Source organism: Acomys russatus, chromosome 29 (assembly GCF_903995435.1).
Source record: "Acomys russatus chromosome 29, mAcoRus1.1, whole genome shotgun sequence".
In the NCBI taxonomy this organism is placed as follows: domain Eukaryota; kingdom Metazoa; phylum Chordata; class Mammalia; order Rodentia; family Muridae; genus Acomys; species Acomys russatus.
In genome coordinates this window covers 32185909-32213802 of record NC_067165.1, presented here as the reverse complement: position 1 = coordinate 32213802, position 27894 = coordinate 32185909, and the positions used below count along the sequence as shown (strand labels likewise).

General features: G+C 43.9%; 1 protein-coding gene across 21 annotated transcripts in view; it reads right to left on the bottom strand.

Annotated features, from left to right (window-relative positions):
* The window catches only part of Eif4g3 (eukaryotic translation initiation factor 4 gamma 3), a 229760-nt gene that overhangs the window by 74325 nt on the left and 127541 nt on the right, over positions 1-27894 (bottom strand). For 15 of the 21 annotated variants that reach the window (XR_007833431.1, XM_051171468.1, XM_051171469.1 and 12 more), the window contains 2 exons: positions 23584-23692; positions 16810-17634 (listed from right to left, as the gene is read on the bottom strand). Coding sequence is in view for 20 of the 21 variants with exons in the window: in XM_051171468.1 (XP_051027425.1) it covers positions 16810-17634; positions 23584-23692 (934 nt within the window). In the remaining variant the exon portion in view is untranslated. The remainder of the gene's footprint in view (positions 1-16809; positions 17635-23583; positions 23693-27894) is intronic. The other 6 variants (XM_051171470.1, XM_051171448.1, XM_051171453.1 and 3 more) reach the window with 3 other exon arrangements.

Below are 27894 nucleotides of genomic sequence, written 5' to 3'. Positions count from 1 at the left end.
AGGAGGGGAAGTAATTTTTCAAAGTAATTCAATCATAGGGACATAATTGAGGTTTAAGATATAATAGTAAAAAAATAAAATAAAATAAAAGAGCTAAAGGTACATAACTAAGAAAATCAAGCCATTTAATTAAGAGCCACTTCAGAAGCAGAACATGGCTCTGGTGAAGACACTTGTCACCCAGCAAGATGAACAGAGTTCAAGCCTTAGGTCCCACAAGGTGGAAGGAAAGAATCAGTTCCCACACGCTGACCTCTGATAGCCACACACACAGGGTTGCACCCTCACACAAAATAAACAAAACGTTTTAAAAAGCTAGCAAAAGGCAGGAACAAAATACAGTGTCGCACTAGCCCATGGAAAGTCCAAACTCATAGGAAGTTAACTTTGAAACTGCAAATCCAAGACGAGGCCAGCAGGTCTTTTCTAGCACGTCCTAGGAGCCTGACCATTCCCCGTCTTGGCATGACGGGCAGTGGGGTTCTTGCACTTTTCCATGAAACCCATGCTACACCAACATGCCGGGGATGTGTATTTTATCAGCTCCGAGCCAAGAAGCTGCCTCCACAGCTTTGTCTTCCTGTCACAATGGGACTTTTCACCCAGTTACTTGTCATAAAGACCTGAGTTCTACTTTTCATTTGAATAAAAACAGGTGGCCCCCGAAATCACCAGAATGTAGGATGCACTAAATTCTGAAGAAGAAGAAGAAGAAATTCGGCTTAAGGGGATGGTACATGGAGGCTGTGGTAGTAGAATTTAGGTTTATAATCAGCGTGGTGCCGGGTGGTGCTGGCGCACACCTTTAATCCCAGGACTTGGGAAACAGGCAGGCGGCTCTCTGTGAGTTTGAGGCCAGCTTGGTCTACAGAGTGAGACCAGGACAGCCAGGGCTACACAGAGAAACCCTGTCTCAAAAAACCAAAGACCACAGAGGACACAGTTTGAAGCCGATGAACTACACAGGAAAGGCTTGCTGCAAGAGCCAACTGCTACTGCTGCTACTACCACAAACAGAAATTACAGCCAACAACTAATGGCACAGAATGTTCTAAGCCTGAGAGCTACATCTTCAAACAGGTATTTATTTACTTATTTAGCACATGAGAGCATGGGTGCTCATGGAGGTCAAAGGACAAGTAGCTTGTCCTTGCCTTTCAGCATGTGGATTTGAGGGGAAGCCTGGTCGATAAATCAGCAGCTGCAGGCTCTTGTAACTCAGAGGTCTCGGTCATGGACTATCTACAGTGCTCAGTCCAGAGCTTAAGCTTGTTCAATGATAAACTGTTTTTGCTGCTTTTCTGTATTTCTGGAAATTTTTTAGACTGCAAGGAGATGTTATTCTTTAGTCATAACCTGGTAATGAGAAAGAGAGGGCGGCTGCCAGCTGAGAAAGCCTCAGTTATGAGAGGTTCCTTTTTTCCCTCTCCACTCTGGGGACTCTGGGGTGAATTATCCTCACTTAAAGACTAATCCGTACAGAGTCCAGGGCTCAGGACTCAGGCGACACAAAACTAAGTGTGCACTTTACCACCGCTGAGTGGGACCAAGTCCATTGTCACAAGCTTACACATAAACAGTGTAGAATGTTCCAGCAACGGAACTTTCTGAGAGTTCCCACCCTAGACACCTAGCTCCGTTCCTTCTCCTTCACCCAGGACTTCTGTTCATATCACCTCTCCTCTTAGCGCTCTGCCCTTCAGGTGGCTCTGTGCCTCTGCCAGGTTTCTTTTGGCTGTGGACATTATTTTTAACCTCACCCTTGACATTTTTGTTTGTTTCAGAAATTCCCACAGGACTCTAGAAAAAAAGAAATCAAATTACCTTGGAAATAAGGAAAATCTGGGTAAGAGAAGAGAAACTACAGCAGAGCCTGCCAGGCACAGTGGCACACGCCTTTGATGCCAGCATTGCAGGGCAGAGGCAGGTGGCTGTGAGTTCAAGGCTGGCCTGGTCTACAGTGAATTCTAGGACAGCCAGGGCTTCAAAGTGAGACCTTATCAAAACAAACACCAACCACACACAGGGAAGACATAAAAGAACTGCAGAGAATCACGGTGAGCTGAGCAGCTGCATGGAGGATGACTGGGAGAGACTGAAGCACCCAGGATGCTCCTCCTCCTCCTTTGAGGTTGGTAACTACTCCTTGTTCTGTTGAAGGCCTTTCGGGGCTGAGCTCCAGAAACAAAATTAGTAAGCCTAATAAAATGGGACTACCAAAAGCAGACCCTAAACACAATGGAGTTTTCACCTCCTGCTTTAACAGGCCGGTCACCAAAGTTAACTAGAGTAACATCTAGGTGAATTCTATAGGTACTTTCAATAACAACCTTAGGATTTTTTCTCTCTGTATTTTACATTGTACCTCTAATTTTCTTTTAAATTTCCCCTTTGAGTTTAATTTTATTGTCTTTTAATAGTTCCCGAAGGTGAATGCTGAGGCAACAATATAGATACTTTTCTTTCACAATATATTCAATTCGTGTTTTAACTTTTCATCTAAATTCCAGCTTTGCAGTATGCTATGCAGAATAAAACCTCACCCAAAGTGCTCATGCCTCAGCCTTATGGCCTGTGTACCTGTGCATGGCAAAAGTGCCCTTGTGGTATGGTAAATTAAGCCTCTTCAGATGGACAGGAGCCCACTAGACAACATGTAATCAAAAAGGCCTTTTGGGTGTGAGTGAGATGGCTCAGTGGTTAGCAGCACTGCTGCTCTTCAAAAGGACCCAGAGTTTACTTGGCAGCTCACACACACTGTTCACACACTGCTTGTGTGTAAGCGAGGGCAAATTAGGAAGACACCTGTTTTTCACCTCAGTTGTTAAAAAAGTATCCCCGAGGCTGGAGGTTAAGAGCCTGCAGAACGGAGCACCTACCTATTATGCCAGGCACCCCACATATGTCTGCAACTCTAGCTCTGAGGGATCTATAGTTATATTTTAGAACAGCAGTACAGCGTTCCAGAGATGTACACACCATCCCCTTTGAACAACCCTTATGACTTGCTGTTTTTCTTGCTACAAAACCACACACTTGTTCATACCTCCAATGTTACTCTGGAAATACACCAAGAGAAACAAAATAAGCACACCTCACGCCTTTTATGTATTCATTTTTATTACTGTATTTATTACCCCAAAGCTAAACTTACATTCTATTTCACATAACTTTTGCATTTCTCCTACTCTCAGGGGTATTCAATAATCTATTTCTCAAAATTGATTGAAAAAAGAAAAATGAGGGGACGGGAATAGTGACATATGCCTTTAATCTCAGCAAAGGCAAAGCAAGCTGGATCTCTGAGATAGAAGCCAGCAAAAGTTAAGCAGAGTCAAGAGATACCGACCCCTCTCAAACACTCACACTCATACACACACACGAGGGTAATACTGTATTTTTTAGTTTTTTATTTTTTGAGACAGGGTTTCTCTGTGCCAGGTTGAGTTCTGTGACTTTTCTGTACTTAAAGAACAAAAGAATGTCACTCTTCAAAAACACTGATGGAGATTTTAGGTAAGCTCCACTGGCTGGCTGATGACATCCTTTCCCCTGGATTAGTAGAAGATAATGGTTGGTTCAAACATCCCAGAATTATTCCCTAATGGTCACAAGGAACTTAGGTCAAACACAGAGGTGGACAGTGAATAGTTTATTAAGAGAGTTAAAGACAGTCCAGGGCAGCTTGGCTTGGAGCCTGCCACGTTCAGTTTTCCCTGTTCACGGAAGTTCCGTTTGCCTTGTAGAGCCTTTTAACACGGGTGGCTTTTTCCTCTGGGAACTTGAAGTAGGGGAGGAGAATGTACGAGTTGGTCTCATTTGCAGGTTATAATCTCAAGGCGAACTCACTGGGGCTTGCTGTAGGATTTGTAAATGACTATCTTCAAATACGCATTCTATGGCTGTTGTTTGCATGGGGTACCGGAGTGTATGGTGCACATGTGTGGGAGGGTGCATGCCTGTAAGCAGACCAGAGGACCACACTTTGTAGACTAGGCTGGCCTCAAACCCAGAGAGATCTGCCTGCCTCTGCCTCCTAAGTGCTGGGGTTAAAGTTGTGTGCCACCATGTGGGCAGTAATTAATCTTTTGTTTGTTTGTTTGTTTGCTTTGAGACAAGGCTTCTTTGTGTAGCCTTGGCTGTTCTAGAAATCTGTAGACCAGGCTGGCCTTGAACTCAAGAGATCCACCTGCCTCTGCCTCTCAACTGCTTGGATCAAAGGGATGCACCACGACTGCCCGGAGCGGTAAACTTTACTTCTTGCTTCCTGATGTCCTTTTTGCCAAGACAAAATACACAATCTTACTAACCATGACTTTATACAGATATTTCACCAATGAATATATGCTATCTTTACAAAATATACTTTTAAGGGAAAAATGAAATAAAAGTCAGGGGTGGGACTGAAGCACTCAGAAGGCTGAGGAGAACAAGCCCCAAACCAGCTCAGGCTACACAGAGGTGTGCTCAGAAGAGCAGGAGCCCACGCCACCCAGATCGCCTGCGGGGCAGGTAAGCTACTATTTTGTTCTAGTTACAGATGTTGAGATCATAAAGAACTATTAGAAACAAGGCAAAGCCTTGCTTAGAGAAGCCTGCTAGAAGGTTCTTTTCTGTTGATGATGGGGCTATGGAGACCGGGAACCCTATGGTGTACTGTGATGGATATAGCTAGCCTTCCGGAGATAACTGGAGAAGCTGCACAATTAAAACTGGAAAAGAGGTCATTTGACAGACACAATTTTGACCAACTGCATAACATTTTGATAAAGTAGTAAAACTCTTGGAAAATCCCTATGAATTAATCTTCAAGTGGACACTTGAGTAAAAAAAATATTTACTTGCTGATTGTGCACACTGTTTAAACCAGCACTTGGAAGGCAAAAAACAGGGAAATATCTGTAAATTCAAAGCTAGGCTTAGCTTACATAGTGAGTTCCAGGCAAGTCAGAGCTACATGTGAGCTATCTGGTTCAAAGAAGGGAAAACAAACAAAACAAACAAACAAACAAGCATTTCCCCTAATTTTTGTTAATGAATGGACAGCTTACTGATAGCTCTGCAGAAAAGGCAAAGAAATGAATTACATCAGAGTGGGGGAAGCAGGCATGTTCCACAGAAAGGCAACAAAAAATGGGGGCTGCCTGAGTGACACTGGTCCACAGAGAGAAACATAGTACCAATTTCCAAGTACAGAAAGTTAATAGCTTTGAAAAATCACTTTAAATTGTTTATTTATTATTGTGTGTGAGTACAAATGTATGTGTCCAGAGGTCAGAGGATAATTCTGTGGTTCTTTCTCTCTTAGCACCATTAGGTGGGTTCTGGGGATCAAATTCAGGTTGCCAGGCTCACACTGCAAGCCCCTTTACCTGTTGAGCCATCTCACTGGCCCTCATAGAAGTGTTTTCTTTGAATTAAGCTATTTTGTAAAGAGAACTGAATTAGAATTCTAAGCAAAATGAGCCTTTGTGAATATTTACATGGTTCAGGTATTACTGCAAAAATCATCAGATTCTCGTTTACTCTATTTCTTCTGTCCTGACCAAAACAAGGAGGTCTCGGGTTTGCTTTTGCTTCCATTTAGCCTCAAAGCCCTGACCTGCAGAGACCCTAAGACAGCAGGTGTGTTTTATGCCATGGCTCTTTGCTTTAGAATCCATGATTCTACATCACAGAGAGACCCTGTATTGTTACACCTGCTGTATAACGTGACCTTTTTTGTTTTGTTTTTGTTGAGACAGGGTTTCTCTGTGTAGCCTTGGCTGTCCTGGACTCGTTTTGTAGACCAGGCTGGCCTCGAACTCAGAGACCTGCCTGCCTCTGCCTCCCTAGTGCTGGGATTAAAGGCCTGCACCACCACACCTGGCTTCATTAACGCTCATCTTAAATAGCCCATGTTTCTGCTTTTCCTGGAAACAGGCCTTTGGGATCATCTAAACAGACATGGTGATGAAAATGTGTGTAATTTGTATTTGAGAGAGCATGAAAACGTAAAGAATATATTGGGCAATTTAATTTGTAGGAAAATCATTACTCTGTAAGAAATTCCAAATGTAAGCTGAATTGCCACACCACCTCTGTAGTGGCCTCTCTATAGAAGCTGATCCCAGTGCCCAAACAACAGCTGTTGGGTTCCACGCCATGATGAGGCCACAGGACTACCATCTCAGGCAGATTAGTCCCCAGCCACCAAGTGGACCCCAGCATGAGTTCTGCAGTCACGTACATATAGCTGCTTACTGCTGCATCTGCGTGTGTCTCATCACAGCACTCCACTGCCCGCAGCAGCAGTTACAGGAGCAGCAGGAGGAGCTGGCACAGGCACCACAGCCTGAAGTACATCAGGCCTGTTCTGCCTGGCAACTTCCTGGGACCGTTTCCCCAGTCCCTTTTAGCTACATGGCTGAGACTGGCGTTAGCTCTTCATTTCATGGCATGTTCCCCCAATCCATGGTGTTTGCATCTAACTGACAGTACCAAACAAAGCACTTTAATCAAAAGCTCCATTCCCTGATTACCGTCTATCCTCTGAATATCAGTCGGGCTGTATTTGCAGTGTACAATACTGAGGTGGCTCAGACTGCATTCCAACAGGCACAGAGTTCTGCTTTCCATTTCAGGACTGTTAAGTAACAATTTCAGTTGACTGGACTCATAAGTCTTGTGTAAGATTCCTTTAATCTTACACAGTTATTACAAGGATTAATTCTGAAATGAATTCACTCACATGAAAGTGAAACAAACCACTAGGGTGCTAAGCTTAGGACCTCCTCTTCAAGACCCTTCATTTCTCTGCTGAAGCACATCAGCTGAAAATTTAGCTTCTGTTTTTGGGTAACTATCAGGTCCATTTTCCACTCTATTGTGCCATTCACTGTGTCCTTACTAGTCTGCATGCAACTTTAAGTGTGTTGCAGTGAGCCACAGCCCATCTAAACCAGCACCTAGCCAAGAACAGCCTGTGCCTCCTGCAGCCAGGAAAGGAGTGACTTACAATCAAAGTACATGTAAGGCGGTAGCTGGCTGAGTCTTTGTTACAGACAGATGGACACAGCTACAATGTACCCATCGCTACTTTAGAGTGAGGAATCTTCAGCAAACAGAATAGCCCCGGTAGTAAAACGTGGGGTGGGAATTAAAGCACACAGCTTTTACTTGCAAAAGCCTTGTCCTCCACACATCACACACCTCTCCTCTGTTCTTGCTCTTTTGGTCTGAGTTCCAGCTCCATTCCAGCCTGCTTTCTTCATCTTTGTTACTGGCAGAAGGTGGGGTATGGAACTCGGCAAAGGAGAAAAGTGTGAGGAGTATGCTTGGCCTGTTAGCCTATGGCACACTTTAGGCAAATGAACTGGTAACATGACTCAAAGCGGGTTTGTTCCAGAATGCGAAGCAAAGAGCAACCCACCGGCAATTCTGCCATTAGTCAGACCTCAGATCACTGCAGCTGGACCACTGGAATATTTCTGAAGTCTCTGCATATTTTTATAGCTCTTCAGGCAGCTTCCTAGGCTTGTCTGCACTTAATAAGTACTTTAGTGCTCCTTTTACCACCACCAAATTGACTGCAGTTTATTTATTTTTAAAGATTTATTCATTTATTACATATACAGTTTTCTGCCTGCATGTGCTGCAGGCCAGACGAGGGCATCAGACCTCATTATAGATGGTTGTGAGCCACCATGTTGTTGCTGGGAATTGAACTCAAGACCTCTGGAAGAGCAGACAGTGCTCTTAACTGCTGAGCCATCTCTCCAACCCCCTGAGTGCAGTTTAATTCAAGGTAAAATCTAGTTCAGATGCAGATGAGAGGGTGAGTCCAGCATCAACTTGTAATTCAGAGAAGAGACTGCAGCACAGATAATCAGCTTCCCTCTAAGATGCTCTCCATCTCTGAGTGAGATGGACACCACAAATATGGAAACCCATATGGGAAACCGTCCCTTCTGCTCATCTGACTCCACACCTGGGCCATACAAAGTGCAGGCTGTCAAGACTTTTTACTCAGAGAAACCTTGAGAAGCACCACACATCCCAGCGGAGGTCACCAGCCTTCAGAAGCACCATACATCCCAGTGAAGGTCACCAGCACCCCACAGCTCTTTACCTTGCCTGTCTCAGGATTCATACACCTGTCTCTACAGAAAACCACTCAGAGGAAAGGGACTTCAGTCACTTCAGGAGTTCAAAGGTCAGAAGGTAAGAAATTTGGTAAGGGCAACAATGAAATCAGATTGCTATTCAATTTAATCCCAGACTTTCTACAAAGTGACATGAGCATGGATCTAGTAACAGTCATATAGTCAGGCCACCAGGATCCCTGGGGTTTTGTGACAGTATAAAATTTGATTGTTTTCTCCTCCTATGTCCTAAATATTGGTGAGAAGAGGGAACCAAAAGCTATTCTAATGTATTTACAAATAAACAGGGGCTGGAGGCATAGCTCAGAAGGAGAGCACAAGACTACACGCACAGGACTCCAGGTTGAGCTCAATACCCAATAAAGCCTACAGTTGCCAGGAAGCCCATGCTGTCACCAGACCTGCAGGAAATGCCAGCACCACTTAATGCAATGGCAGCTGCTCAAGTTGTTTCTTGAAACAAACAATACAACACCATGAATCTAAGAAAGTAAGTGTTTGCTGTAATCAACAGTTTGACTTGAGGGGCAAGTGGTTCAGCAGCTAAAAGCTCTTGCTGTGGAGACCTGCTGACTTGAGTTCCATTCCCTGAACCCACAGTGGAAGGAGATAAGCTGTCCTGTGACCTCTCTCTCATTCACTCATCTCTCCCCCTTCCCCTCCTCCCACAAATAACAAAAACTATACATATAAATTCAACTGAGAGAATCTATACATGTCAAAACAATTACACAAAATAAATGCTGGGCAGGAGGAGGCAACTTGGTAACTAGCAAGCAGAAAGCTTCAACCTCCAGTGCGCCACTCCCCCCACCAAAACAAAAACAAAACCCCAACCATACACAAGACACATTTCTGAGGAATGCTTACACCTTTCCCATTCGTAACACTGAAGTGTACATAATGTAGTCACATATAAAAACTGCAGGTCTGAGGAATGTTAGAATAAACTGGTTTTCCCCTTAAATATTTCACACACCACTGAAATTCGTTGGAGTCCAATGCTAAAGATAATTAAAACGTAGCAGTTCTGGAATAGTCTCTGCTATCAGGTCACAGCAGGGATAATAGCTCCTAGGCAGCACTGTGCCTCTCAGGAAACACTAAGCACCCTTACACAGGAACGATTTTGCTTTAATTCGTTGCCTTAGTGTGCTAAGTAAGTAGCAGGTGCTACTTGCATTACACACACGGGCTGGGCATCAATGGGAAACTGGACACACAGGGTCAGCACAGTTCCTGCGAGAAGGCTGAGGTGCTTTATCACAGCAGAAGAATAATTAAGAAAAGACCAACACGAACAGATTATTAAGATGCTGAAAATTCTCCCTGGAAAACATTTTCTTTGTTATCTGTTATTTGGAGTATTATAAATCATTGACTCAATATATTTAGTAGACATGGCCCTTTACACACCAATTTCTTTTTGTGTAAATTTTGATAGTTTGTATCTCTCTGGGAATTAGTTTCTTGATTTATCAAATTTCCAGGCACAGAATTGTTTGTAGTAAGTCTTTACTATGCTTTTGAAATGTACAGTGGGAAACAACTGACTTTTAACTACCAACATCTTCTGTCTATTCAACTGTTTTTGTTTTTTTTTTTTTTTTTAGAGGGGTGGGACGTTTGCTTTGAGACAAGGTCCCACTAAGTAGCTTTCCTGTCCTATGTATCTTTGGCTGTCCTGAAACTCACTATGTAGGCCTCAAATTCAAGAGGCCTCTGAAAGAATTCAAAGTAACATAAGCTAGTGGTACATGAGTACTTTCATGGCACTCACACATGTATATAATGCATTTCCAGCTCATTCCGCCCTTTCACTCCCCACCCACCTCTTACCCTTCCTTGCACCCTTGTTACTCCCACGAATCCCCTAGTAATTTAAAATTTTGATGGCAGAAGTCTAGAATTTCTTTTACAGGATATGTGATTTAAGAGGATCGGTTACATACAGATGTAATTTAAGAAGCAGACTGAGCCAGGTTAGTCCATTATCATGGTGGGAAGCATGGCAGCGTGCAGGCAGACATGGTGCTGGAGGAGCTGAGAGTTCTACATTTTCATGTGCAGGCAGCCAAAGGGGACTGTTTTCCACACTGGGTGGAGCTTGAGCATAGGAGACCTCAGAGCCCGCCCTCACAGTCACATACTTCCTCCAACAAGGCCACACCTCCTGCTAGTGCCACTCCCCAAGTGCCAGCATTCAAATACATAAGTCGGGGGGGGGGGGGGGGCATTCCTATTCAGACTACCAGACAGAGATACATCCAGAAGCAACATTTTATATGGAAGGCTTTCCTGGGAAATGTGTACTGAAAATGTTTCAAGAAATCTGAGAAGACAAAGGCAGTCTGGACACAGTTCTCAGTCACTGAGCATGGGTGCTGAGCAGAAGGAAGGGTGGCTCAACCAAGGCAAACACACAGGGCTGAGTTGCACGCCCAGGAAGGGGCACTCGTCGCTTCTCCAAAGACAGAGCCTTCTGGGTTTGAGTACAAGGACTACTGCTGCGTTCCTGCCCCATCAAGCCCCTCATTTGTGAGATCACAGCCTATTGGTGTCTTTAAGGGGAATACTCAATAGCTACCTCAGAGAGGAGAAAGGCTCTTGGGCTCTGGAGCTGAGTAAGGATTCTCAGGCACAGCACGTGTGGAATGGCAGGGCCTGGCTGTGCTTCAGGTAAGTCACTCATGGCGTTACTCATGCAACACATTTCCTGTATTGCCAAGCTACAGTTTCCCTAACCAGATGTACACCCCCACATTTTCATGTACCATAAAACTAGGAGTAAACTACAATGACTTGTATTATATTCACAGTATTGTGAAAACACTATTTGCCTCCCCAAACCTGGTAACACTCCATTTTCTTCTGGATGTTCCTTATAAATGTAGTAATAAGTGGTCTTTTGTGACATTTTCTACTTGGCATGTTTTCAAGGTTCATCCAGAGTTGTCCTTTCAGGTCTGAATAAACAATTCATTATGCTACTGCACACCTTCTAGATCCTTCTGAAGCAGATGTCAGCTTAATAAGTTTACTGTGATGTTAAAATGACATAATGTGTAGAAAACCTTTAATCAAAGTCACAATATTATAGGGATTTATGTTCACTTCTTCCTGCCAGATTACTATTTTCCAGGAGCCAGTCCTTAATCTCAGTACTCGGAAGGCAGAGGCAGGCGGATCTCTGGGTTCAAAGCCACCCTGGTCTACATAGCAGTTCCAAGGCTACAAAGTGAGACACTGTGTCAATGCCCCTGCATCCAGTTGTTTTTCAAAAGGGATCAATTTCACACTTTTGTACATTATCAGCAAGAAGAAAATATTTCGGCCCTTAATACAAGGGAAAGACGAAGTACTAAACTACTGACAGACTGCTCAGCAGGCCCACGTTATGAGGAGAATACATGTTAGGAGTTTAAGGCTCTGGTGCTGTTGTTGTTGAAGTTGCATTTAATCACATAACATAACCCTGAAACCACAGGGGGCTAGATATGGCTGAGTGGTTAAGAGCACCACCTGTTCTTCCAGAGGTCCTGAGTTCAATTCCCAGTTAGCCACATGGTGGCTCACAACCATCTATAATGTCATCTGATGCCCTCTTCGGGCGTACATAATAAATAAATCTTAAAAAATAAAACCACAGATCTAATATGTGCTGCTAGTTTTAAGTCAACCAGACACACACTAGAGTCTTTTGGGAAGAGGGACCCTTAATTGAGAAAAATGTCCCCATCAGATTAGCCGATGGGAAAACCCACAGGGCATTTTCTAGGTGGTTGATGTGTGAAAGCCTGGTAGTAACATCACTCCTGGCCAAGTTGGTCCTGGGGAACATGAGAAGGAAAACTGAGCAAGCCAGGAATGAAAAGCCAGTAGGCAGCTCTCCTCCATGACCTCTGCATTAGATTCTGCATATTTCTGCCCTGATTTCCCTGGATGATGAATTACAATCTGAAAAAACCCACCCCCGGAGTTCCTATTGCTGCTTGTCAAAGTAACAGAAACCCTAAGACCCATCACGAAGGGGTTTTCATCAGGAATGGTCAGTCAACAAGCTTCTGGAGGTAACACCTGAGATATCTGATAACCATCAAGGAAGGTCAGAGTTTATGGGGGGGGGGGGGGAACCGGCAGCAGTGGTGAATACACATGACTGTGGCATTACAAACTGTCAGAAGTGTATATCTTATCACATATAAATTATACCTAATGATCCTACCTACTTAAAAAAAGGAAAATGAAACAAATGCTTCATCAGCAAGCATAATACCGGAGAGAAGGCTTTATAAAGACACAAAATTGTTAGGTATATTACTGTGAAATAGAAAAGGAGTGACTGCAGACACGTGTAGCTTCATTATAAGCCCATCTGCATGCTAAAGGACATATTTGTTGCAGGATATTTTGATTACAATGTGAACCTCAAGATTGTGGTGCTTACTAGAAAAGTCTCTGTCTAGTTGTGGTGTGACTCAGCCTTAGCACACACCTTTAATCCAAGAGCTTTCTGCTTGAACAAGATTAAAGTCAACCATAGGTCAAAAGGTGGAGCAAGCAGCCAGTTGACAGGGAGTGAACATAGGAAAAAAACAGAGTAAGAGACGTCAGGAGGACGGATGGACAGATGAACAAGAAGTAAAAGGGAGGGACATTCAGTTCAAAGGTTTTTAGAAATGGTGTGGGGAAAAAGGTTTTCTTCTTTCTGGGACGCTGGCTGAGGAGGAAAGTCACTGGGTGCTTTCTCTGCCCCTCTGAGCTAGCAGGCTTTCAACCCAGCATCTGGCTCCAGCATCTTTATTGGTAAATTCAGACATTTGAGATTTTGTTAAAAAAACATACTCTCCACTGCCACGGCAATTATTCAAAGATCCATTAACACATGTGGAATTCCAGGCAGGATGATCTGTGTGAGAGGCCAGCCTGACCTACACAATGATTTCTGTAATTGCCAGGAATATAGTTTGAGACATCTCAAACACCACCACTCCCCAAATTCCTGTAAAAAACAGTTCAAGAAAAGACGGACTGTCTCTATGAGACCGTCTTTCACCGTCATTTCTCGGTTTGGTTTTCTCTGAAGCAGTATCTTGCTATGTAGCACTGGCTGACCTAGAATTTGCCATGTAGTCAGGGCTGGACTCTGACCTGCAGCCACCTTATGCTGGCCTTCTAACTGTTGGTATTACAAGCATGCTGCCATATCAACTAACTTATTCAATCAGCCTTTTTTTTCTTGGCCTCTTAAATTGTTCTTCTTGGCCTCAAAATAACTCCAGCAATCTGTTCTAATCCCTGGCTCGTCCTCCCCCTCTGGCTCTTTGGTCTTCTCCTGAGTGTAGCTTGTTCTGCCTCTACAACCAATCTATTACCATCCCAATAAAACCCTCTTCCTCTCTGCATTACGTTGTAAGTAGCTTCTCTTTCCTCTCTCTTCTCCTCAGAGTTGGGTGTATCCTGTTTTCTCATTTTTTTTTTTTTTCTCTGATTCATTACTTTTTTCTGCCACTCAATTAAGCTTCACTTTCAAACATGGTGCTTCCTTCTACAAACTAACTTTCCCTTCATTGTTTGGGATTAAAGGTACCACCATGCCTGGACTTCAGCTTTTCTTTACCTGATACTTGCTCAATACCAGGCTGGCCTTGAACTCAGATCTGCTTGCTCGTCTCGTGGATTAAAGGCGTGTTTGTAGTCAAGCCAGATCGCACAGACCTGGTTCTTTCTTTGGATATGATCTCCTGCCAGCCGGATCACATAAAGCAGCCATGTTCTGAATTAAAATTCCTCTACTACTGGACCCACACCTTGGAATCATCGTTCAGTGACACATTAAATACTATCTGAGGAAGACAGGCAAAGGTAAGGAAAAGAAAGAAATCCTTAGGGCCGTAGTTCACCTTCACTGGTCAAGCTGATTTATTTTTATTTCTCGGAATGTATATTTTCTCACAGCTGAAATTAAGGCAATATTATTACTTATTCTTCATTCTGTGTTACAATATTCTCTTTCATACAAGTTCAAACCAAAAAGAGCACAAACAGCCAGTGATTGATGTCTTCAAACACTCGATCTTACTTCCACATAGTAAATATGCCTTCCACTTTACAGCTCCCAGAACCTGGAAACCCAATCTCTGCTGGACAGGAGCCTCAAGTTCCTGGAAACTAGCCAAAGAGGGGCTCCTATAGCAGAAAGAGCAAACACAGGGGAGGCCACCTCCCTCTCTAGCTTAAAGAAGGCCTCACTGAGGAGGTCTGAATGTACATTAGGGATATACTTTGTTCCCTAGGACATGTGACAGGTGAAATCAACACAACTGGGTCAGATGGACTTTCCTTCAACCTACAACCAGAAAAATTTAACCTGAAAACGAGTTTACAAATTTATGATAAAAAAAAATCCAGAGAAATTGCACTATAAGGTTAACTGATGATAAAAAGAAAGTTCCCTGCAGCAAAACTTCGAGCAATGGTTCGATCAAAATCACTTGTTTTAAAAGGGCCAAGTTCAAGTTAATGGCATCAATCACATGCACTGCTGGCTCTCCACAAAACCGATCCCATTTCTGGGTGTACCACAGATTTTTTTTTTTTTTCAGATTAGAAACCACCTACTTTTACTATCAACTATACAAAAACTGCCAGGTGTGGGTATGCATGCATGCAAATCTAGTGCTTGGAAGGTGGAGGCAGGAAGATTAGGAGTTTTAAAGTCATCTTCAGCTACAGAGTGCATCTGAGGGCAGCTGAGCTTTGTTCTGAGACACCAGTCTCAAAAACCCAGAAACCAACATAAAGACTCCCAAGACTTGCCAAAGAGCACCCCACTAGCAAAGAGTCTGCCAATCAAGTTAAATATGCATACAAACTCTGGCCAGTCTCTGCTACTTGTCTGAGTCTATAGACACACATGCAATTCTCAGTTATACAGGCTGCAGCCTCCTGATGCACTCAGGGCCCCAAGGGAACAGTGCAATCAAGTGCTTTCTAGAAGCACAAACAAGTTGGGTGTGACATGACCAGTTTTCTTACTGAGTTTATTTACTAAGCTCTCAGGAAAAGACAAGTGGCACCTAGCTTTGCAGAACTGGGGACCTGTTGATAAGCGAGAGAGGGGCCTGCCAGGCCCAGGGAACACTCCAACTACCTTAAGTAAAACAACTCTCACCTGCCCAGTGCACTGAGCACAGACCACACACACAGCACAGGACAGGGCTGCGCTGACTCCAATAAGTCAGTGTTTATATATTCTGGGCTGCTCCCTGTGGAACCAGACCACAAGCTCCAGGTAAACTTTGGTGGTAAAACTGTTGAAAGGTTGAATTAAAATCTGATGGAAGGTTCATGCAGGAGCGATGACTCAGCGGTTAAGAGCATTGGCTGCTTTGCAGAGGACCTGGGGTTCGTCTCCCAGCACCTACATGGAGACGCACAACCATCTGTAACTCCAGCTCCAAGGAGGTCTGACACCGGCTTCTCACCACAGACACGCATAGGGTACACGTCCACACATGTAGGCAAACACTCTTACCCAAAAAGAAATGTTAATTTTTTTAATTGATAAAAACCGCAATCAAGAAAAGAGAAAGGAAAGCCTTCCTCTTGTCAGGTGTGGTGGTGCACGCCTTTAATCCCAGCACTCAGGAGTCAGAGGCAGGCGGATCGTTGTGAGTTCGAGGCCAGCCTGGTCTACAAAGCAACTCCAGGACAGACAAGGCTACACAGAGAAACCCTGTCTTGAAAAACCAAAACCCAAATCAAACCCAAACAAACAAACAAAAACTCACAAAAACACAAAACCAAACAAACAAAAAACATGCAATCATCAGATCCTAGATGAGATTACTAAAAAACAGTGTGAGTTGGGGAAGACTATAAAAGTTTCAGAATAAAAACGACTATATAAAAATTGAAAGCAAAAATAGAACCTTTTTTTTTCTTTTCAGTCTAATCGAGACAGGGGTTTTTCTCTATATAGCCCTGACAGCCTGGACGTCACTTTGTAGAAAGGGTAAGCTCGAATTTGAGGTGATGGCCCTCCTGCCTCCATCTCCCGAGTGCTAGGGTTCTAGGTACATGCTATCACTGTCAGCCTAAAGTGAAAGACTAAGGCATCTGATCAAAGGGATGGTCTATGCTCCAACAGTGCTAGTGCTTGTGCCCTCAGCAGCTCTTTCATGGAGGACTTTCAGTCACGGACTGGTTGGCTGGTTTGAAATTCTGAGAAGAATAGGTTGGGAGCCATAGACCAGGCTGGTTTCCACTCCAGCTTTGTAGTAACAGAAAAAGAAAAAAGAAAAAAGAAAAAAAAAAGGAAAAACAAAACAAAAAAACAAGCAACAAGAACAAAACCCATTGAAGGATGAGTTTTTTAAAAACGAAACAAAAGAAAACAAAAATCCTCAATATGTATAGCGACATGTACCTTGGAGACATTTAGTGTATTTGGGAATTCTCATTTGCATTTTAGACAATGAAGTAACTCTTTTGCAGGCTGTACTAAAAAACAAACACACCACTGAAGAAATCAGACTAGGAATTTCAGCATTCATTTGATGTTTCTGGAAGTCAAGGAAAGTAGCCAATTAAAAAATAACTCCGTCATGGCCTCTTCTTCATGGCCAGCAAGCATAAAAGCATTAAGGGCAGAAGAGCTTACCTGGGGCAGGGCTCTTTCTGGAACTTAAGTTCTGAGAATCCACACGCTCTTCCGTTTGCCCATCTGACTCAGCCTCCATTTTGTTCTGTAGCTCATTTGCATCCTCGCTAAGGCAAGCTCTTATGGTTTCTCCCTCTTCAGCGGCTCTCAGGACTGCAGTGGCAGCAACAGGAGGACGAGCAGTGGCAGAAATGATGACAGGGGTGCAAGGAGGAGAAGCTGGGGGAGTTGGAGGAGCTGGGGAGAAGGCAGGCAGCATGGAAGGGGTGACAGGAGCTGGAGTACACTCCACTTTCATGTCTTCCTGGGGATGCTCCAGAATCTCCAATTCAAGAGTCAAGGGCAGCACCTCCTGTCTCACCATGTCCACAATGCTCTCCTTGGCTGATAATTTTTCACCAACTCCATTCATTTCATTAATTAGGTTAGTACTAGAAACCAGCTGAATGTCATGAGGTGCTACACTACAGGGTTTCTTGCATATATCACTGTCATCTGTTAGTGCAGGGTCTGAGGCTGCTGTGCAAGATGTGGGGCTGGGCACAGGAAGTGCATCTTCTATTGAGGAAGAAAGTTCACACTTGTCCTCGACAACAGCAGTGAATAGTGGTTGGCTGCTGAGGGCAGCAGAAGTGGGGGAAGGAACTGAACTCCTGGCAAGTGGAGGAAGGGTGGTGGGCGATGGAGGCCGAGGAGGCTCCGGGGTGGACTCTCCAGCAGCAGTCTCGGGCATCTGGCTTGTGTGCTCTTTCTTCTCCCCACTAAGCACGAGCCTAAGGACTGTGGAGGGAGACTGGAACACTGGTTCTGGTTTTGGCTTTTCTTCTGGGAGAAAAGAAAAAGAATTTAAAGAATAATTTTGAACCACAGAGGTATTGCCTTAGGCCAAGTTTTCTCATCTCTTATCCACACTTAGGGGCAGCAAGAGACAGACCAAAATATTGGACTCCAAAAACACTGCCCTGCTTGTTCTCCTGTCACACTTACTAGTCCTTGGCCCCCAGGACACTGATGCTTATTTAGCAGGAAGAGAGGGATTCCATTCACAAATGATGGCCCAAGTACAAGAGGACACCTTACAGAAACTAAAGCTAAATCTTTCCCAATCGTCTACTATGTACCCTGAGCTCTGGCTCCTCTTGCCTCAGCCTACTGAATGCTGGGATTAGAAGCATGAGCCACCACACCCACATTGGCTCAACCTCCTTTAGGAGCAGCAACAACCTTTGCTCTTCTCCGCCTTGCTCCCTGTGACTATGTTTCTAGCAAGGGTGCACCTGTGTCCAGGCAGAAGCAAAGCAAAGAAGCAGAAACTAAATTATTAAAATTCCCTTTTAATGATCAATGACATCAGACAACTGAACATCAAAGATAATTTCAAAATTAACTTTTACTTCTCAGAAAAGGTTCTAACCAATAACACAAGCAGTGTGGAAACACGATCATCTGTTACTTCAAAAGTAAAGCAGTTCCTTAAAGGGAACCCAAGGTAAGGTCAAGTAATTCCTTCGCTGGACCTCTGTGTGGAAAAAGATTGTGTGTGTGTGTGTTTTATATCATATGTGTGTTTTATTGTGTATATGTGTATGTGTGTGTGTGCACACATATATATATACACAATGTATAATCTGTGTACAGAGAAAATAAAAGCAAAAAAGGATAACCATAAAGGTGGCACAAGTGAAATAACAAGGAGTGTTAACAACTTCATTATCTGAATCCAGGTAAATGACGTGGGAAATCACTGGGAGGGGAACTCCCTGATGTCCCCAGCTTGGGCTTCCTTAAGCATCCAGCTCTCCCCTAAGACAGCCAAGGCTGAGAGACTCTCCTCTCAATGCAGGCTGCAGCCACAAAAGTGACTACGGTGCAGTATGTCTGTGCAGGAGAACACTGTCACACAGAGCAGAGGGAGCACATCACACTAAGGTGAATTCTATACAGCTTTGGAATTCACTGAAAGCGATAGGCACAGTATCTACAAGGGCATCTACAAGTCTGCTCTTTCTCAGCCTCATAAGGTAAGAGTAGGAAGTGCTCACTGCCACATTTTCAGATTAAGATGCCAGGGCAGAAACCAAAAGTAAACGGGAAATATGCACTCATTATACATGCATGTGCTCTCTGTCCAGCATGTTTAACAGATGTCCATTTATAACAGAGCTCTGAGTAACTCCCATCTGAGGGTTGGAGACACTCCCCCCCCCTCCATTTTACTCATCCAGTTTCTCCAATGATTGTATCGTAATTATAAGAACAAAACTGTTTCCACTGATCCTCAGGTATGATCAACCAGTGGCCTACACAGATCTTGTAATTACATGTCCATGACCACAGGGAAGGTGTCACGGACACACATTAGGCTGAGACGAAGAATGGCAAGCATGCCCTATCTGAGGGGCAGTCCTGGCCTGAATGCCAACTGAACCCCAGCAAGTAAGATATGAAGTTATAACAGAAGGCCAGTTCTGAACGCTCAGCAAGCTTTTCCAAAAAGCACTACGAGTGACTGTGGGGAGAGCTGTGCCCAACTCTATCAGCCCCCAATACCCTAGTTCCAACAGCCTACAGTGAATGAAGCGGAAAGTTCCTTAGCTGTCCGTGCTCTCAGAGGTGAGCATGTAATAATGTTTCTGTTTAGAAACAAATATGTACTATTGTCTTATCTTTATAAAATGCTGGCGAAACGAAAAATGGTGCATCTGTGTGCTTATGTAAAGGGATTCTGAGAAACCATATTAATAATGGCAGTTGACATTTATTAAGTACCTAGCCCTGCCAGGAGAGAGACCCTGTTTTACAAAAGAAGAAACTATACTTAGAGATTAGTCTTGGTCCAGAAGCTGTCTACAGAGCAAAGGGCTGAAGGGCAATTTCAAAACTCACATTTACCAATCAAGGGTGAGAAGGCTTAGGAAAAATAGCAGCACTTAGATGGCTCAAGCAGGAGGGACATTCTGCGACTTCGTGCAAACCTCATCAGCGACAAACCCTTAATAAGACAGAGCCCATGGGGCACCGCACACATAGCACTGTGGGGAGAGCAGTAACAGCAAGTCTCCCTACACAGCTCTCGGCCTGGAGGCCGCCTTGAAGCCAAGAGATCTGCCAGCCTCTGCCCAAAGGTGTGCATCACCACACCAGGTTACAAGTCTTTTAAGTAAGTGCACTCTTCTATACTTCTTTAACCTAAAAGGAATTTACAGTCTGAAAAGCAAGTATAAAGAAAAAGTGATAGAACTGCAGTGAGCCCCTTCCAGAAGTATTTGAACTGCCAACAGTACTGGTATATGGTTCAAAGAGCTCCTCTGAGTCTGGGGTGTAGCTCAGGGGGTAGAAAACCTGCATAGTGCAAACATCCCCCACGATTCCTTCCTCAGGACCACATGAATAAGTAGTGCAAGGAGGTGTATACCTCTAATTTAAGAACCTACGCTATTTGGCAGGAAATCATGAGTTCAAAGTCATCCTCAGGTATATACAAAGCAAGAGGCCAACCTGGGCTTCATGAGACCGTGCTTCAAAACAAAAAACAAAACCCAAAGAAAACCCACCTAGTCTGAAAATTATTTCACATCCTTGCAATCTATGTGCGTACTCAGTATGACTATTACAGCACTCACAAAGCTGCTCATCAGTGCTATAAAATGGACTTAAAATACAGTCTTGTCTTTTCTAAAAGATTTATTATATATACGGTGTTCTGACCGCATTTTTGCTTGCACAACAGAAGAGGGCACCAGATCTCATAGATGGTTCTGAGCCACCATGTGGTTGCTGGGAATTGAACTCAGGACCTTTGCAAGAGCAGCCAGTGCTCTTAACCTCTGAGCAATCTCTCCAGCCCAAAATACAGTATTTTCAAGGCAGTCTAAGACACTTGCCAATCCCCCAACACCTGTATCATGTCAGGCTAAAAAAAAAAAAAATTTAATATTGCTATTAATTCCAATTTCCTTTAGGCAAAAGAAAAAAGCTGAGGTGATTCTAGAATTCTCCATTTTCCCTTCTTGAAAAATATAGACAGACCTGAAAGTGGCAAAATAGAAATATTTCTTATGTTTAAACTTTGAGCATTCTTTTTACTAAACCAATTCAAGCAATGCTGTTTTTAGGTAGGCCTGAACTACTACTATCTAGGATGTTACAGAGGTTTTACAACTGAGCATAGTTGTGGGAAAAGTATGCGAGGAAGAAGTATTTCACAGATGTGCACATATGTGGTGCTGCCAGGCACGGCGGCGCAGAGCCACACTACTAGCAACCAGAGGCAGGAGGACCACAGGTCTGATCAGTTTGGGTTATACAGAAAGATTCCAACTTAGGCTTCAAAATCAGATCCTGTTTCCAATTTTTGGTCTTTTTCTTTTGTTTTTGTTTGGTTTTTTAGAAGTAGGGTTTCTCTGTGTGTAGCCTTGGCTGTGCTGGAACTCTCTTTGTAGACTAGGCTGGCCATGAACTCATAGAGATCTGCCTGCCTCTGCCTCTGTCTCTGTCTCTGCCTCCCAAGTGCTGGGAGTAAAGGTGTGCGCCACGATACCTGGCCTCCAATTTTTGTTTTTTAAAGTGCTTTAATTACCGGAGAGAAAAAGTAGTTTCCCCCAAGCCCACAACACCCTCTGGAAGGTTGACGACTGATACTCAGAATTCAGCATTAAGCACACATGAGCCTTCTACCTCTCTGACTGCTGCTGGCGTAACAGCCTTTAGAAGCATCCCACCTAAAGGTTTGTTCCTTATCTTTTGGTTTAAAATTATCAAAGTTTTAATGCCACTGTCAATACCCAGTGGGGAAGAGGATCTTGGATTTCACAGTATCTTTTCATTTTGTAGAAAAGACTGAAGACAGTGAAGTATGGCTGAGGCAGGATGCTGGACTTGGAGGCCAGCATGTACTACATAGCAAGTTCCAGGACATCCCAAGCAACAGTATGAAACTTTCTTTAAACAAACCCACTAACAAAAGAACAAACTGAAATCACATAAAAAGTCCACTTTTCAGAAGTTTCAGTGTAATTTGTGTGAAACAAAACTCTTTTAAAAAGTGGAAAAATATGGACCGGACGTGGTGGTGTACACCTTTAATCCCAGCACGTGGAGGCAGAGGCAGGTGGACTGATGTGAGTTCGAGGCCAGGCTGGTCTACAAAGGGAGTCCAGGGCAGCCAGGGCTACATAGGGAAACCCAGTCTCAAAACAAAACAAAACAAAACAAAACAAAAAAAAAAAAAAAACAAAAGCAAAAACACAAAACAAAAAACAAACAAAAATCCCAACAACAAAAGGTGGAAAAAATGCCAAATGGTGGTGGCACATCCTTTTAATCCCAGCACTTGGGAGGCAGAGGCAAGCAGATCTCTGTGAGTTTGAGGTCAGCCTGGTCTATAAAGAGTGTTCTAGGACAGGAAGGGCCATTACGGAGAGAAACCCTGTGTTGAAAACCTTATTAAAAAAAAAAAAAAAAGTTTAAAAAAATGGAATCATGTTAAAATTAAAAACATTTGCTAAAATACTGCTATTTAAGGGCCATTCCAAGTATATTTTAAACAATGTTTTAAAAGAATATTAAAAATTAAAAGTATTTTTTAAAACAGCTCCCTATATATAGTAGAGGGGCCTTGTATGAATGAAGGCCTCAAGAAAGCAGAGAGCACACACAGTTTCTACTTGAAGCTAGACTCAGAAGAGCACATGTTCATCGCCACAGCTTCCCTGTCCACATGGAGAACTAGGTATTAGTGCAGCAAAGGTACAGCTAAAATCCACTAGTGAGGAAAGGTAAGACTGCATCTCATTTTCAAGGGTTTATGTTTCTATTTTTTAAAAAGTACCGTATTTGCTTTTTTTTTTTTTTTCTTCTTTCTTTCGTTCTTTCTTTTTTTTTTTTTTAGACAAGGTTTCTCTGTGTAGCCCTGGCTGTCCTGGGCTCAAACTCACAGTGATCCACCTACCTCTGCCTCCTGAGTGCTGGGATTAAACTGTATTTGCTTTCAACAAACACCTAGCAACTGGTCAGGGAGCAGCACTATGAGTCCAGTATCAGCAATAATGGTTGTCATTTACAAGCAGGTGAGAGAGTCCTCACAAGGACCCTGGCCCTGGCACATCAGTAAAGAAAATGGAAAACCCAGACGGGAGGCCTCAGCAGGACAGCACAACTGAAACAGCTGTGTGGCTCCAGAGCGCCAATTCCTTGTTCCCTAGAGGGGTTTGATGTCTCACGCTTACAGCAAACACATTATTTTCTATAAGAAATAGGAACTAGGGGGCTGGAGAGACAGCTTAGTGGTTAAGAGCGCCGCCTGCTCTTCCAGAGGTCCTGAGTTCAATTCCCAGCAACCACATGGTGGCTCACAACCATCTGTAATGTAATCTGATACCCTCTTCTGCAGAGAAAGCACTCATATGCAATACAAAAAAAAAAAAGAAAGAAAGAAAGAAAAGAAATAGGAACTACCCCCAAGTAATGGTGAAAAAATAAATCTGTGCTGTTCTTTTAAAGCAATATTATATAGAGATACACTTAATTAATCTCCCCCTCCCAAACTTTATTAAAAAAAAAAAAAAGCAAACAACTGAACAGTTGAAGGCAGCTAAGCGTTTACTTACACATAGATACCAACAGCAAGGCAGGAGAACTGTAAGGCCCTTTCCCCTAGTTTCCCAGAAGCACACTTTGCATCTTAGATTTGCTACACAGCAGGTGTCTGAGTGACCCTCAGCAATGTACTTAACACATTGAGACTAAAGGAGGAGGAAACAGTCGTACACAAACCTTGCTTCTGGTCGCTAGCTGCAGTGACAGGGGTGCTGGCAGCAAGATGAGCGCTCTCCACAGTCCCATAAACCACAGGGCTGTGCTCAGGGACCTGGCTGGGCAGCTGCTGGGATTTGAAGTACAAAAAAGGGTGATAATGAGCGCGCGAACATAAAAACTAGCAACATGGAACCCAAGCAAAGAGGGGACACAGAGGGGACAAGAGGTCACAAAATTAAAAGAAAAGCGGGGTGGGGTGTAGAAAGGGCAACTGAATAAAAGCAGAGGAGAGGAGGACAGAGGCAGCAGGGAAGGGAGGAGAAGAAATGATTACTATTAACCACAGCTAGAGAAGACAGCACAGGCACCCGCACATCCACTCCAGTGTTCCTTCCAAGCACAAGCTGACTTATGGCAGTAATGGCTGCCAGTGTAGGACAGGATTTCATGTCCTCCCAGACTGGCTACACTGGCCAGCTCCACTTGTAAAATATCGAGCAAGGCACTTTATCTGCCCAAAGCAGGGGGAATGGAGCACACAAAGAGTTTAAACGTCACTCAAACGACGACGTGGGAAGGTCAGCATCACTAATACCGCTTTCACGACCTCAAATGAGAAGCGCTGTGCAAGGCAGCTGAAGGCACAGCCACCTTCACAATGGAGTCAGCTTGGTGGAAGCTTCGAATCTCAAAGTCAAGTAAGGTCTCTGGCTTTTCAGGACAGGAGAAGCTCTCATTTTACACTTGACTACCTCTTGGACTGAAAAAATGCCTGCTAAAATTGGATCAACCAGGCTCAGTAAACTACAGTCATTGTGCAACTTAGAGGGGAAGAGCATTCTACAAGAAAAGACAAGCACACTCTCTGTCCCACTCCAGGCAGGTGTGCATCTGGACTTGAGGGTCACACAAAAGCCACAGAGGAAAGCTGAGTCTCTCCTCTACAGCCGTTTATGGTAGCTCACAAGGATTGCCACACAAGTCCTACGCTACTTTATGCAGGGCGGGGAGCACTGCAGACAATTCAGGCATGGGTGTGCTTAGGTTGACAGGGCCACGTAAAGCTGAGGGCTAGGGAAAAAAGCTTCAGTTCAGTGTCTTACTTGAACTTCTTAAAGTGGAACTAGCCAGGTGTGGTGGTGCGCACCTTTAATTCCCGCACTAGGGAGACAGAGTTCGAAGCCAGCCTGGTCTACAGAGTTAAGTTCTGCCTGCACAAAACAAATAAAATAAATAAAAAATTTTAAAGATCCTGTTTTGGAGGGGAAAAAAGTGGAACTATAAATGGAAAAGATCATTTCTAGCATGCATAAGATGTAATTTATACCCAGCTAAATTTATGTACAGAGGATGAAATATCATGAGCCCTAAGGAGATAACGCCACAATTCTGCACATGTGTTAGACCATGGCAATGTTCACAGTGCACAGTTATTTTCCTGATGATGGCTACTAAGATTATATTACAAGACGAAGTTGCTATTTTTATTGTGAACCACAGAGAAACAAATGGCAACCACCACAATCATCTTAAATTCTTCTTTTCAGGGGAGACATATGTTAAGAAATTAGAGCCGGGCGGTGGTGGCGCACGCCTTTAATCCCAGCACTTGGAAGGCAGAGGCAGGCGGATCGCTGTGAGTTCGAGGCCAGCCTGGTCTACAAAGTGAGTCCAGGACAGGCAAGGCTACACAGAGAATCTGAGTCTCATAAAACACACACACACACACACGGTAGGAAGGCCTTATGGCCCAAACTAAAAATGCTGATTGCTGATTCTTTTCAATTCTATGACAACAAGGGGAAAAGGAGAGTTCAAGCTACTTAGTTGGACTAAGCAGTTAACAGGAGGAAAGCTTTGTAAGGTGAAAGAAAGACAATACCAGCTCAACTGCCCAGAAGATCAGGAAGTATATAGTCCAGGTTAACAAGGCACAAAGCTGCTTAGGACAGTAAATAGCTACTTAGAAACACCAGTCTCTAGAACCAAGGACTTCCCACTGAAATGCTTAAAGCACTGCAGAAGAAAGAACCTCTGCCCCTTAGTTGATGCAGGCTCTTGTCTAATGCCCAGGCTGGTTTTGAAGACCTGAACTCAAACAGTCCACAGGTCTCAGCCCCACTCACTGGCTGAGCTACAGCTGGCAACCTGATCCTGGCTTCCAGCACGAGGGTGAGTACTCCATTCCCAGCCCTACAACACACAACCAAAAAGTAACAGCCTAAAACAAGAGTCCTAAGAAAGGGAGGCCAGAGATGGGTCAGTAAAGCCATCTGCCACACAAGCACAAAGTCCTGAGTACTTGTGTAAAAGTTGGGTGTGGCGGTGGGGGAGGCCTGCCTATGATCTCAGGATGGGGAGCTTTTTGCTTACATTGTTTTGTGTGTGTTATTGGGGTGTGTGTGAGAGAGAGAGGTGGGGAGCATGAAATGAAGTTAGGTGGACAGGGTTGTGGGAAGATGGTGAAGATTGGGGATGGGAAAAAATATGATCAAAAAATATGAAAAAAAAATTAAAAAGAAAAAAAATAAGACAGATACTGATCATGAGAAGACACCCAACACCATCCTCAGACTCCTAACACATACATGATGGCCACTTGCACACACATGTACAGTATTCACATTAACAAATAGCACGGACACTCAGGTGCAAACATGCACTCTGGCATGCACACACATACATACAGAGGAGCACACAACCAAGACAACATCTTGAGAAAGCAGGAATTCAAGGTCCACGCACCTACTGGGAAAGTTCCGCAAGCACTAAGGAAATGCTGTCACTGGCTCAGCTGTGTTATCAAGAAACACTAAAAGGTCTGAGCTACTTTCAACTTGAACATTTTATACCTCATGATATCAAGAAAATAAAACAAAGCAAATATTTTAATCTGGTTCTTTAGTAGTCTGGCATAATCTCAATTCAATAGCTAGGAGCCCAACAGAGGGCTTTGTTTTAAAGGCCCACTGAGTAACCTTAGGCCAATCGCCATACAAAATGTCTCATACATTTAACATACAGAGATCCAGAGAATAAATAAGTATGGCCCTCACTGAGAAACACCCAAGTCAAATAGCAGAGTAGCACATTTACTGATGCCGTGAGGAATAAAGAGAACAGGTTTCTTCCATAAATGAGATGGAATGGTCTAGCCAGTCAGCTATGTGTACTGAGACTCAACGGGGAACCAAGACAAAGTCTGCACAAGTTTATGGACCTACTCTCTAGTTAAAAGAAACAGCTGGGCATGGTGGCACATGCCTTTAATCCCAGCACTCAGGAGGCAGAGGCAGTCGAATCACTGTTGAGTTTGAGGCTAGCCTGGTCTACAGAGTGACTCCAGAAGAGCCAAGGCTAACACAAAGGGACCATGTCTCCCCCTGCTCCCCACCCCCCAAAAAATAAATAAACAAACAAACAAACAAAAAAATCCAAAAGGAAATAAATACCAAGATAAAGAGCACAAAAACAATCACTGGACTCAGCTGGTTAGGAGTGTAATATTGGAGGGCTAAAACATTCAGAGATAGCACAGTCAGGGTGTTGCTGTGCAGGCTGTATCTGAGGAAGTAACGTGAGGTTAAGCTGGGGGTGGGGGGCGGGGACGTGAATGAGAACCCCTGGGAGTCCCTGGTGAGGAAGTGCAGGAAGATGAATTCCAAATCCTAGGCAGAAGGAAAGTTCATGCAGGGGATCTGAGCAGAAGACTATGAAGTGACTGACCAGCTTGTCAGGGCAGAAGAGAACAGGAAGGCCCAGCAAGCTACTGTAAGAGGAGGCAGGCAAGGCAGAACACAGAAGGACCTATAGGCTACACCCAGCAATGGGAGAGAGAAGAGTCTGCTTCAGAAATGAACTCCAGGGCTCAGCTGTTATATGTGTGGCCGCTCTTGAAGAGGACTCAGGTGGTTCCCAGCCCTACATGTTGGGTAACGGAAGCCTGTAACTTCAGTCCTAGGGGATCTATGCCCTCTTCTGGCCTTCACAGGCAGCAAGCAGGCATGGAATACAAATACATACATGCAAGGAAACCATACATATAAAACACTTAAAAATTCAAAAGCAAACATTAATTCTGACTAGTCTTGGAGGATTGAGCAGAGGAGGAGTCATCAGGAGTCATCCATGAGGTTAATGCAGTCAGTGGTCTGCAGGAAGCCGTCTGGGTGGTGATGGCGAGCTGTGCGTTAATCTCGCTGGAATTTAGGGCTCGGATATGCTGGGAAGGCTCCATGAAGACACCAATGTGAGAAGGAAGACAGTAAGATTTGGGTTCTGTCACATATGAGGGTGGGAGGAAAAGACCATGGATTCAATCTTTAAGCT